Here is a 12,422-nt window from a genome sequence, read left to right as displayed (position 1 = left end):
CACCCTGCCCAACCCCTATCCAATATGGGGTGCTGTGCCCCCTGCCCACAGTGGCACACACTGCAGGCTGGCATGGGGCAATGGGGTGATGAGGAGGCTGGGGTCACCCCAAGTACTGACAGTGGCTCCCCTCTGCTCCCCAGCTGCACCTACAGGCCAACACCCACCCCAGAGCCAGGAGGGTGCTGGGAGGCCCAGGCTCCCACTCAGCATCACTTCCTACTTTCACTTTGGTGTCGAGCGAGGCCTGGCCGGGGTGACAACTGTGTCCCCAAAGACATCCAGGTGACACAGGTAAGGGCAACCTGCTCTACAAGGAGGGTCATGGCAGAGGATAGGACATGGGCATCGCTGTGGCCATCCACCAAGATGGTGGTGGGGAGCAGGATGGCAGTGGGTGCCCCTGCCTGGACTGGTGGGATGGGCTGGCAGAGGAGCCCACAGGACAGGGCTGACACAGTACAGGGGTCCAGGCACAGTGAATGAGGTGCACTGCTGGGTTGGGGGCTCCCCAACAAGAGGGAGCCTTGTCCAGAATGCTCTGGAAAGAGCTTCCACGCTGGCTCTGGGTATAGCCCCCATGTGGAGGCCAGATGATTGGGGAGGGTTGTGGTCCTTGCTAGGGGGGGCTGCAGCTCCTGCAGGGGTCTCTGTGCCCACGGGCTGTTGTGCATGGGGGTGGCCTCTGTGCCAGGGTCTGCTGCTGGCTGCTTCTAGCACAGTATGGGTCCTGGACCCCCTCCACAAAAACTGCAGGCAGGTTCTTCAGAGCATTCCTAATTTCCAGTCTTATTGGAGAGCATCAGGGTCCCCCCACGTCTGACACTGTCCTTCCTCTGCCCCTGCAAAAGCTGCACAGGGGGACCAGCCTTGCTGACCCTTTCCCCAGAGCTGGCACCCCCCAAAACAGGGAGCCAGGTGCTGGAGGCTAAGCTGCAGTGCCTGATGTGGTGTGGGCCGGGCGGGCTGTGGCTTCTGCAGCCCCACCGACCTCCCACACTTCCTCCTGCCCAAGGTACAAAAGGAGAAGCAGGCAGGCACAGCGTGGGCACAGGGACATGCCAGCGCACCCACAGGACTCAGCAACCAGCCCCGGGGCAGCACACAGCTCCTGGACACAGGTAAGGGGCTTCTCCTCCCAGGGGAAACTGAGTACAAGTGGGGTGGGCAGATGCAAAGATAGCTCATCCGAGGTCTCTCAAGGGCACTGGAATGGGAACACGGGCAGCCCCAGACCTGTGTCCTGCTCCCTCACTGTGCCGTGGTAGAGGGCACAGGGCACTCACACGCTCGGGCACGTTTGGGCACACCAGTGCACCCCCTCCTGTGAGTGCACATGCACCCTGCTGGGACACACACCCCGATCGCCAAAGTGCTGCCCCACACCAGCCACAGTGACAAGTCACAGACCTTCCACCCCCATGGGCTACTTCCCTCACCCTGTCCCCAAGCTGCCACCCACCCCAAAATCACTGCACTGTGCCCTGTGGCTCGTCACCTCATGCCCGCAGCTCACCCAAACCCCATGCCAGCCATGCAGGCAACAGGCTGTGCCAGAGGGCTCTGCCTAGGGAGCTGAGCTTAGGGGGCTGCATATCAGGGCTGGTGTGCCCCCGTGCTCAACCACCCAGAAGCCCCCGCATTGTTCGTGATGTGAGTGAGGGAAGCGAGAGCAGAAGCAAAAGCAGCACTTCCCCTGCGCCAAACCCACATCCTGAATCCTGGCAAGCAGGGACAGGGATAAGGACAGGGACACAATAGGGATGTGGTGGGCTCAGTCCCTGGAACTCCCCAAGGAATGGGAGCAGAGGCTGAGAACATACAGGGGCAGGGCACATGGAGAGCTGAGAGGGTGCAGGATGGGACACCTTTGTCCCCCCATCTGCTCTATCCTATATAGTGGGGGAACATGGGCAGGGTAAGGGGTGCCTAACCTCCCCTCTCCACCTTAACAGCAGGCAGCTCTGGGGTAGAGCTGAGGGGCAGACACTCTCTCTGGGACAGAGTTTGGGGGTGCCAGGGGAGTGCCAGCCTGGAACCTCTCATCATTGCCCCTGCCTCTGCAGATCCCTGTAAGCAGCCATGGCAGGGGAAGGGGAGCTCAATCGTGTCATCAAGGACCTGCAGAGTAAGTGTGCCAACCAGTGCCCTGCCAGCATGCTCCCTGCATGGCACATCTCACCCTGGCCGTGCCAGATCCCTTCTTGCACCCAAGTCATGGGCAGTGGGGGGTGTCACTGCCAGGGGTGCTCCAGAGAATCCTTGTGCCAACTCTTCCACTGCTGCCTGCTCCCATCCTCACTGCCAGTCCCTGGAACTGGCAGTGCCCAGGAGGTGGCCATGCTCCTTGCTCCCCCTGCTCCCCTCCTTCATCCTGAGTTCTTTTTTCTCTCTGAAGAAAAGTAGGCTCGGTGGGGGATCTTATCACTCTCTACAACTATCTGAAATGAGTGGGGGAACATGGGCAGGGTTGTAGCCAGGAAGGAGTCAGTCTCTTCTCCCCAGTTACAAGGGTTAGGACAAGAGGAAATGGCCTCAAGTTGTGCCAGGAGAGGTTTAGAGTGGATATTAGGAAAAATTTCTTCATGGAAATGTTTATCAAGCATTGGAACAGGCTACCCAGGGAAGTAGTGGAGTCACCACCCATGGAGGCATTTAAAAGACATGTGGAAGTGGCATTTGGCTACATGGTTTAATGGTGGATTTGGAAGTGCTGGGTTAATGACTGAACTTGATCTTGGAGGTCTTTTCCAACTTAGATTCTATGATTCTATGATTTCATCCACCATGAGAAATCCCTGAGGCTGGCCGTGGTGAGGCAGTTGAGGGAAGAGGGGTAGGATGGGAGAGGGTGCCATGCCAGCCCAGCCCTGCCATCCCGCAGAGACCGTGGCCGAGCTGAAATGCAGCTACCAGGAGCAGAACCTGCCGGTGACAGACGGGAGCCGGGAGCTGCACAGCCTCTGTGCCCAGCTAGAGTTCCTCCTCCAGGTACTGCTGCTCCTCCATCTCTGCTGCCCCCTGCCTCCTTTCCCCTTAGGCACAGCTAAGAGCAGAAGGGACTCTGAGTTAACCATGCAGGGGATGGAGGAGCCCCACCCAGCATTGTCTGGCCCTGGGCATCCCCAGCCACCTGGACCAGGTTCTCCCTAATCCACATGTGTAATTACATGTGCTGCAAAAGGGAAACTGAGGTATGGAGTGAAGAGAGGGACATCTGGACCAATCCTGCTGGGGGAGCTGGCTGGATTCCAGCCCCAGAGGGGACAGGCTGGGGGGAGCAGGGGATGCTCCCAAAAAAAAAAAAGTCCAAGCTTGTACCTCTGCCAGTTTGACCTCAAGGAGAAGAGAAGCTTCTTTGGGCAGCGCAAGGACTATTGGGACTTCTTGTGCCAGGGGCTGGCACGGTGCCGGCAGGAGCATGAAGGCATTCACTTCGTCACCTCCCTGGACAAGGTGGGCACAGGCTGGTGGGATGCCCAGGGACTTGTGCACATACATGAACTTCTGCTTGCTTGTGGGTGCACACACACCTCTGCACAGGCACACACTCGCTTGGACACCAAGCATTTCCCCACTGGTGCTATAAATGGTTTTGTCCCTTCTGGGATCCCCACTGCACCCCAGGCTGAGCCCTGGGGACCCTCTTTCCCTGCATGGGCTGGAAGGGAGGTGTGTGGAGGGGCAGACTGGAGTGACAGGGATTGATAACCCCCTCTCCCCCACAGCTGAAGACCCCTGTGGGCAGGGGCCGAGCCTTTCTGCGGTACTGCCTGGTGCACCGGCAGCTGGCAGAGTCCCTGCAGCTCTGCCTTCTCGACCCTGAGAGCCTCTGGTGAGAGCAGGGGCACACTGAGGGCATGCTCCTGGTGGTGGGGGACATGGCCCGGGTGGGCAGTGCCCTGCAGCACCCAGTCAGCAGAGGTGCTGCAGGCATGTGTGACTGTCCAGGGCATAGAGGGATGCATGTTTTGTGGTTGCAGTGAGTGGTACTACGCCCGTAGCCCCTTCCTGAGCCCCAAACGGCGAGAGGAGATCCTGGGCAGCCTCTATGAGCTGGATGGTGTCACCTTCCACCTGGCTCTGTACAGGAGTGACCTGGACACCGCCTGGCCCATGTTCTCCGAGTGAGCTTGGGGACACTGGGGGCACCAGGGGCATTGGCAGCACTGGGGATGTCAAGGGCATCAGAGGCACCTGGGGCTTAGCATTGCAGAGAAGCATGTATGCATTGCCCCACTGCCCTAGACCCCACACAGCACTCCAGATGTGCCAGCTCTCAATGGAGGGCACAGTCCCTGGCACCAGCATGCACACCCTGCCTGTGCCTGTAAACATGCCACATGCATGTGTACACACACACAGAGCGATCCTCTGCTTGAGTATATCCCTGCTGCAACACCATGACACTGTGACATCTGACACGCAGGGACACATGTATGTGCTTGCACGCCCTTGCCCCAGGCACACTTGTGGGGGCATCATGGATGCAGCTGTTCCAGCACACTCACACCTGTTCTGCTGCCCACACACCCGTGTGCACAGACTGTCACAAGCACACATGCTTGGGTTGATGGATGCCACATGTTCTGTGGGTGCTCAGGCTGGTGGCTGATCCCCTGCTCTGCTGCCCCCCAAATTCCTAAAGGCTGCTGTGCCCAGCAAGCCGAAATGGAGGGTGGTAATGCCCTTTTCCCCTTGGGGGTGACCTCGTAGTCCTGAGCCCTGTGTCCCCTCTAGGCCACTGGTACGGCCCAGCCTGGTTATCAGGAGCAGCCCAGCAAAGACAGCCCTGCAGACAGACAGGATCAGCACTGTGGCACATGGATGGTCTGATGGCACTGGCCATCCCACTGTGGCACTCCATGAGCCACCAGCCCATCCCTGCCCACCCACTTTGGCTGCCCTGCAGGCAGGGAGTGTGCAAGTGGAAGATATAGAGGAAGATGCAGAGGATGGGGAGATGAAGAAGGACATGGAAGAGGAGGATGAAGAGGACGTGGAGGAGGACGACAGTAAGGATACAAAGGAGGTGAAGGTGGAGGATGTGGAAGTGGATGTGGAGGAGGATTTGGAAGAGAAGCATGAAGAGCTGGAGGAGGAGAAGGAGATGAAGGATGTGGATGTAGAGGAACTGGAGGATGCACATGGCACTGGCACAGCAGCCCAGCCTGGCATGTCCCCCCTGTCCAGTGGCACAAGGTGCATGCTGGGGTCCCTGTCCCTGGTGCCCAGGCAGCCGGGTGGGACAGAGGAATCCCTGCAGGCGCTGGTGTCGCAGCTCCGGGCCGAGCTGGGGCAGCGGGAGGCGGAGGCCCAGGCGCTGGCGGTGCGGCTGGCGCGGGCGGACCGGCGGCAGCGGCGGCAGGAGGAGGGCAGTGCCCGGCGGGCACAGCTCTGGGCACGCCAGGAGGAGGCACTGCGGGAAACCAACACCTTCCTGCAGCGGGCACTGGAGGCAGCGGTGGCAGCGGGGGAGCCGGGGGCACTGGCACGGGCACAGGAGGAGGCACGGGGCTGGCAAGAAGTGGCAGAGGAGCGGGGCACCCAGCTGGCCAGGGCGCTGGCAGAGACGGCGGCGCTGACCTCGCGCCTGCAGGAATGCCAGGAAGCCCTGGTGGCGGCAGGACGGACGGACGTGCTGAAGGATGCTGGTACCTCAGATGAGTTGGCTGCCGTGGAAGAGGTGCTGCGGCAGGCACTGGAGCTCGCCCGTGGTCTCCAGGAGCTCCCACGAGCCCCACAGGCAGAAGGGGAGCCCAGCACGGTCACCAGCATGGCCATGGTATGGGCAAGCCCATGGGAATCCCGTGGTGGGGTCGGGTTTGGGGTCCAGGATTGAGTCCCCACTCTCCCCCAGCGCTTGGCCAGCCTGGCTGCCTCAGCACAGGAGGAGACCTGGCAGAGCCGGCAGCAGCTCCAGGCCCAGCGACAGGAGATGGCACGGCTGCAGGAGGAGCTCAGCAGGTCAGGCAGTGACCCCTTCTTCCACCACCCATCACCCCAGAGTGGGACCTCCTATCTCCACCTGCCAGAGGGTTTACCAATGATGTCCTGCTTGGACACAGCCAAACAGTAGCTGGGGATTGGCAGGGGGAGGGAGGGAGGGAGGGAGGGAAGGATTTGAGGGGGGAGGACTGGAGGGAGGGGTCAATTTGGGACTGGTAGGTGGGTGGAAGGGTAGGTGGCAGAGTTGGAGTGGTTTGGCGTTAGTAGATAGAGGGAGAGAAGGAGGGATCAATTTACTGTGAGTGAATGAAGATGGGATGGTGGATGGAGAGAAACAGGGATAAATTTGGGGTGAGTAGATGGGTGGGTGGGCAGAAGACCAGAGGTATGGATGTGGAGAAGGATGGATGAACAGAGGGAAAACGGATGGGTGGCAGTGGAAAAGCGGATGGGGAGAGAGCTTGAGGATGGATGGGCAACAGCAGAGAAAAGAAGGGAGGGAGGGAGGGAGGGAGGGAGGGAGGGAGGGAGGGAGGGAGGGAGGGAGGGAGGGAGGGAGGGAGGGAGGGAGGGAGGGAGGGAGGGAGGGAGGAACCAGCGGCGGGAGGTTTATCCGCATGCATGGAGGGACAGAGAGACGACCAGCTGACAGACAGGGAGACCGTGTCGGCACTGTCCCGCGGCAGGGCCCGGCAGGACGGTGAGCGCTGGGCATCGGCGCTGCAGCGGGCGCAGCGGGAGGCCCTGGAGCGGGAGGCCACGCGCGGCGCCGAGCAGGCACGGCAGCAGGAGCTCATCCGCGACATGAAGGGGCGGCTGCTGGAGCTGCTGCGGTGAGAGCCCCGGGGACTCCACGCAAGGGCAAGGGGACCCACACCCCTTTGCCCAGAGGAGGGCACCAGAGCCCAGGCGAAGGCAGTGCTGACCTCTCCCTTCCCGCAGGGAGAAGGATGCCCTGTGGCAGAAGACAGAGGGCATTGACGTCCCGGTGCCCAGCCCGGTGCCCCGCGACCCAGGGCTGTGTGCCCGCTGCCACAAGGATTTCCGCCTCCTCTCCCGGCGGTACAGCTGCAGGTGGGCTGGGAGGGGAACGGGGGCTGGCTCTGGCACGGTGCGGGCTCAGCTCTCACCTCCTGCTCTCTCAGCAGGCTGTGCCAGGGCAAGGTGTGCCACACCTGCTCCGTGGACATGGGCAAGCACGGCCGCTGCTGCCTGATTTGCTACCAGCAGAGGCACCCGCAGGCCACATGAGCAGGGACAGCAGCCCTGGCACCATGTCTGGGACACCTTCCACCCGGGCTGCCTCCTCTTGGACTTACTGGGGTGTCCAGGGCCCGCATGCAGGTCCTGCTGCCCAGCATTTTGGGTTTGACATGTGTCTTTCTTGCGGCTGGTCCACAAAGAGGAAAACTACTCATTTCTGCTACCCCTGTGTCTTCCGTGTCATCCATCGGTCGCTGCCAGATTGACACTGGGGTTGGGTGCGGGTGGGGAATGCTGCTGTGGGGGTGTTCAAGTTCTCCTGGGGGGAAACCATCCCCAAAAAGGGTGTCCTAGCTGCAGCCAGGGTGAGCCACTGCCTGCACCATCCCACAGTGGGGAGAGTAGACACTCTTGGCCAACAGCTCTGGCTTCCTACCACACTGCAAGCAACCACTTGGGCAAGAGGTTTCTCAGATGCAAAGGTGATGGGCTGTCCTGGCTCAGCACCCCCACTGCCTCTGCTCTGCCCCAAGTCTCCAGGGTTCCCACCTGGGTGCTTGGGACCCCCGTACCCACCCATGAGCCACTGCATGGGTGACATCTGCTGATGTCCCCATGGTTATGAACCCCTAGGAACCCGGATCAAGGTCAATGGAGGAGCAGTATGGGACTCCAGTGGAGAGATGGGTAGATGTGTAGGTGTGTAGGTGTGTAGGTGTAGGGCAGACATCCTGAGGCTTGGCACACAGAGTGGAAGGAGACTCCTCAGCAGGGTCACAGTCCCCTCTTCGGCTCCTTGACCCCAGTCAAGTGTCAGCCCCAGTTGCCCAAGCCAGGGTGGAAACATCCCGGTTGTGTAAGGCACAGGTTCCCAGCCCTTTGCACAACAATCTCCTGACACCGTGGCTGGTGGGGAGAGGGGGTGCCTGGGGTGCTGGTACCCTTCAGGCAGGGGTCACAGGGCTGGCTCAGTGTGAGGGGCTGCTCAGAGATCTTTCAATTATTTGCTCTGCTGGGGTTGAGATTGGGTTGGAAAGGGAATGACTTTGTCCCCAGGTGGGATACACTGCACATAGAGATTATCGAAGTGCCAGGACCTGTCTGGGGAGCTGTAGGAAGCAAAACCTGGGCTTGGGTCTCCTGTGGGGATGTACAGGATGCTGAACCCTGTCCTGGAAGAAGGGTTACCCACACTCTGACAGGCTCAGCAGGCAGCACTGTTTTGGCACTGTCACCAGGGAGGTGCCCTGACCCTGACCTGCCATGTCCCTTCCCGTGGCAAAGAGGAGGCAGACATGGGTGACAAACCCATCAACTCCTTTATTGCTGGATGGTCATCGGGTAAATACACCATCCCCACAGCAGGCTCACAGAGTCCACAGGGTCACAGGCTTTGTCCCAAAGAGAGGGAAGGGTGGAGAGTTGACATCACTCCCCTGGCAATGGGGTCCTACCACCTTGCCATCCAAGCCCCCTTCCAGCTGGGGTCCAGCGTCCAATTGTGGCCCTGCCCATCCCCATGGCATCACCACCCACTTTCCAGGGGGCTGGATGAGGATGCTGAGGTTTGTGGGGTGCTTGGACCTGCTGGTACCCACAAGGGCTGGGTCCTAGAAGAGCTCAGAGGGTGGTGGATGTATTGCCAGAGGTGGAGGCATAGGAGGCGCGGCCGTAGCGGGCAACAGCATCCTTGCTGATCAGCCCACGCTGCGCCAGGATCTTGAGAAAGCTGTTGCGAAACTTTTGACCGATGAAGGCGTAGATGATAGGGTTGATGCAGCTGTGGGCAAAGCCCAGGACCTGCGTGACAGAGAGGGCAGTGTCAATGCGGTTCCTCCTCTCACAGGTCTCGGCAATGGCACGCGTCCTCATGAGGGTATCGCTCACCAGTGTGATGTTGTAGGGCAGCCAGCAGATGAGGAAGACCAGCACCACAGCGAAGATAACCTTCATGGCCCGCTGCTTCTGGGCATTCTTGGTCTGCAGGAGGGTGTGGATGGTGACGCCATAGCAGAAGAGCATCACCAGCAGGGGCAAGACAAAGCCAAAGGTCTGCGGCAGGATCCGCAGCACCACCCGCCACTTGGCCGTGTCCTCGCCGCTGATGCGCTCATAGCACACGGTGCCATTGTTGGGCGAGCGGAAAGCCTCGCGGAAGAGCAACACCGGCAGGGAGAGCAGCGTGGAGAAAACCCAGATGCCCAAGCAGACAAACTTCACCCAGTGCCTCTTCTCAGTGGCAGCCCGTGTGGCGTAGACGATGGCCAGGTAGCGGTCCACGCTAATGCAGGCCAGCAGAAGGATGCCACTGTAGAAGTTGGCTTCCTGCAGCACGGAGATGGCTTTGCACATCACAGTGCCAAAGACCCACTCGTGCGCTCGGTAGGCTGCCCAGAGCGGCAGGGTCAAAGCGAAGAGCAGGTCTGCCACAGCCAGGTTGAGCAAATAGACGTCGGTGACGGAGCGGCTGGTGTGGATGGAGGTCACCACCAGCACCACCAGCCCATTCCCCACCACACTGAGGATGAAGACGAGGCAGTAGATCACCACTACCAGGTACTTGTTGAGGGCAGAGCTTTCAGGCCGGCACGGAGAGGATGAGATAGCAGTGTCAGGCATGGCTGTGCTGTAGTCATAGGTGTAGTTGTAAAGGTACAAGATGTTGGAGAGATCCCCACTGTAGGACAAGGACTCCATTTTGCCTGTGGAGCACAGAATGGCATGAGCTGGGTGGGGTGGCAGTGTTGTGGACCAGGGGTGACAGCATCTCTGGGTCCTCTGGCATTTCCATTGTCCCCCAGGTCCTCTCCCAGCCAGTGGGCAGCAGTCTTTCGTCACTCCACTGTGATGGAGGACACAGCATCCACACTGTGGATGGCCAGTACTGCAGGTAAACACTGCTCCTCATATACCCCCTTGTAAAACACCCCCTGCATGCCTCAGTCTCCTGCATCTCACCCCAATCCTGTTCCTTTCCTGACTTCTGTGGAAGAGGTTCCCCCACAGATTGATCATCTTCTCTCAGTTTGAGAGGCTTCCCCATCAATGTAGCATCACATCCCTCCAGGAGACATCTGGCTCCTCCAGAAACCCTGGGCTACCCTGCTTACTGTGGGTCCTTCAAAAGCCTCTCAGCTCTTTGGCCATCTCAGGGCCCCTCAGGCACCTACAAAGTTCTTCAAGAACCCCTGTATCCCTCCAGCCTCTCCACCCCCTCAAGCATTGCTGCTGTGATGCCTGGAACGGAGCTGCCCCTCCTGCCACCTCAGCCAGCAGCAAGGCTGTGGTCATGGTGCCTGGGCAGCAGCACTCAGGAAGGTCTGAAGGTGTTTTTGTGCCCTTCTTCCACCTGGCAACACTGGTTTTGCTCCTGCGGGAGTGGTTTCAAGCCCTGGGCGGAAAGACATGTCGCACTTTGCAGGCAGCTTTGGAAATATTACATCTCTGGTTTTCCTGTTGCTCAGCTGGGCACTGCCGTGTCCCCCCGCGCTTGGCCTCAATGGGGAAATCACAGGTGCCAGTCGCTTTTCCTGTCTCCTCACACATAGGAGACGGTGAGCTTGCTCTGTTCCTGCCTCCCCAAGGATCACTGGCTTTCAGTCTTCTCCCAGAATGGATCTGGACTCTTGTTTCACTCTGGTTTCACCCCTCTGTCCCATTTCTGAGCCCCCAACCCCTCCAGGGCTTGGAGATGCCAGGACTGCTTGGGGTGCTGAGTCCCCCCAGTGCTGGGGGCCCCAGCTCCAAGCTGGCCCTGTTTGAACCCAAACCATCTCTGGAACCGACTTTCCCCTTTTGCCTGATGTGAACTCCCTGCTGCAGCTGGGCTGGTGCCACCGCCCAGAAAAATCTGTCCCTGGCTCTGCTTATCCTCTCTTGCAGTGATCCAGGGATGGAAATCCTGGGATGGTAACCCCAGGGTGGTGATGCTGGGATGCTGAGACATCAGCATCCCGGAGGACTGCAACCAAGGATGCTGCCAGTGCTGATGGGGGAATGTCCTCCCTAGTGGGGCTCCCACAGGCATGGGGCAGAGCCCGATGCCAGTACTTCCCCTGCATCTATTTCTGGCTGCTGCTTTCTGCCTCCCCGCTCCAAAATTCTGGTGGTTCCTCTGGAAACATGTATTCCCTGGGTACAGCACACACAGACACCCCACAGCTGGCCCAGATGAGAGGAACAAGCAGCACTCCATTTCCCCTCCTGACCCTGGCAGGGCTTGGGGACAATGGGGTGGCTCTGGGGCTCCCAGTGGGGAGGAAAGAGGGACATGCCATGGGGAAGGATCCTCCTAGCTCATCGCTGTGCAAGGAAATGGGAGCAGTTTTTTTCCCCACGGCACCCGAGGTTGATGTCCCTGGAGACTATGGAGGGTTTGCACCCCAGATGAGCCCTCAGCACAGCCTTGGGCATTCTCGCCCACCACCTTCCTCTACCAAGCAGCCTCTTGGGCAGCTGCAGCAACCCACCCCAGCCCCCAGAGTGGAATCTGATGGGGCTCAGATGGGAGCTGTCAAAGCCCAAGGAAAGCCACAATCTCCAGTGGCACACCCCACGACTCACTTGCTGCTGTCGCCGTCCCCTCAAATGTGGAGTCTTCTCCTGATCCCAAGTTGTTTCTCACTGGGAAGCACACAGGTACAGGTTTAAATCCAGATGTCACACCCAAAGGGCTCCAGTACAAAGTGTGGTGGGATGCAGGGCAGCCCCAGACCCAGGGATCTCTCCAGCCGGAGGATCCCTCACCTGCGCCTGCAGCTGTGCCACCTCCCAGCACCCCGTCCCTCCACCGCCCACTTTATACTGCCCGGGGAGGAAATGTTGCAAAATCTTCTCCCAGAATGAAGCGGAAGTGGCAGCCAAATGGACCCTTCTGTGGTCCCCCCAGATGCCTTTCCCAGTTCAAGGGGAGCCCTCAGCCCTCTGTCACCCTCCTGTCCCATCCTGTCCCAGGATGTCCCAGGTGCACGGGGGGTGCACCCAGGGGTTCATTGTCATCCCTGTGATGATGGACCCTGGGGGTCTCCAGCTGGGGGTCTCCAGTTTGTCCCCAGGTCCTCAGTGGATGAGGGCATCCCCTTCAAGGCACCCCTGTGTGCTGCAGTCCCCCCAGGAGAGCAGAAGGTCTCCAAGGCCATGGCCAGTGGGTGATGGCAATGCAGGGCTCTGTGCCTCAGTTTCCCCACTGACAGAGCAAGGGTGGTGTCAGCATTTGGGGGATGCACAGGGGCACTGCAAGGCTGGTTGCCTTCTCTTGGGGGTTGCTGTGG

At 59.9% G+C, this 12,422-nt stretch overlaps 2 protein-coding genes across 2 annotated transcripts; one reads left to right on the top strand and one right to left on the bottom strand.

The window, feature by feature from the left end:
- Nucleotides 1–2,082: 2,082 nt before the first annotated feature.
- RUFY4 (RUN and FYVE domain containing 4) lies at nucleotides 2,083–7,375 on the top strand. Its single transcript, XM_054515449.1, has 10 exons — nucleotides 2,083–2,128; nucleotides 2,885–2,991; nucleotides 3,331–3,456; nucleotides 3,729–3,835; nucleotides 3,984–4,127; nucleotides 4,741–5,785; nucleotides 5,861–5,967; nucleotides 6,636–6,782; nucleotides 6,892–7,023; nucleotides 7,095–7,375. Exons 1-10 carry the CDS (start codon nucleotides 2,083–2,085, stop codon nucleotides 7,198–7,200), a joined length of 2,067 nt encoding a protein of 688 aa, XP_054371424.1. The 3' UTR covers nucleotides 7,201–7,375.
- A 1,397-nt stretch (nucleotides 7,376–8,772) lies between these two features.
- Nucleotides 8,773–9,849, bottom strand: LOC118688940 (C-X-C chemokine receptor type 2). The gene has a single exon (XM_036386888.1). The coding sequence runs from the start codon at nucleotides 9,847–9,849 to the stop codon at nucleotides 8,773–8,775; it is 1,077 nt and encodes a 358-aa protein (XP_036242781.1).
- Between the last annotated feature and the right edge of the window lie 2,573 nt (nucleotides 9,850–12,422).

Source organism: Molothrus ater, chromosome 7, assembly GCF_012460135.2.
Source record: "Molothrus ater isolate BHLD 08-10-18 breed brown headed cowbird chromosome 7, BPBGC_Mater_1.1, whole genome shotgun sequence".
NCBI classification, from domain to species: domain Eukaryota; kingdom Metazoa; phylum Chordata; class Aves; order Passeriformes; family Icteridae; genus Molothrus; species Molothrus ater.
The sequence above is the reverse complement of the archived record's forward strand: the minus strand, read 5'-3'. Positions and strand labels throughout refer to the sequence as shown.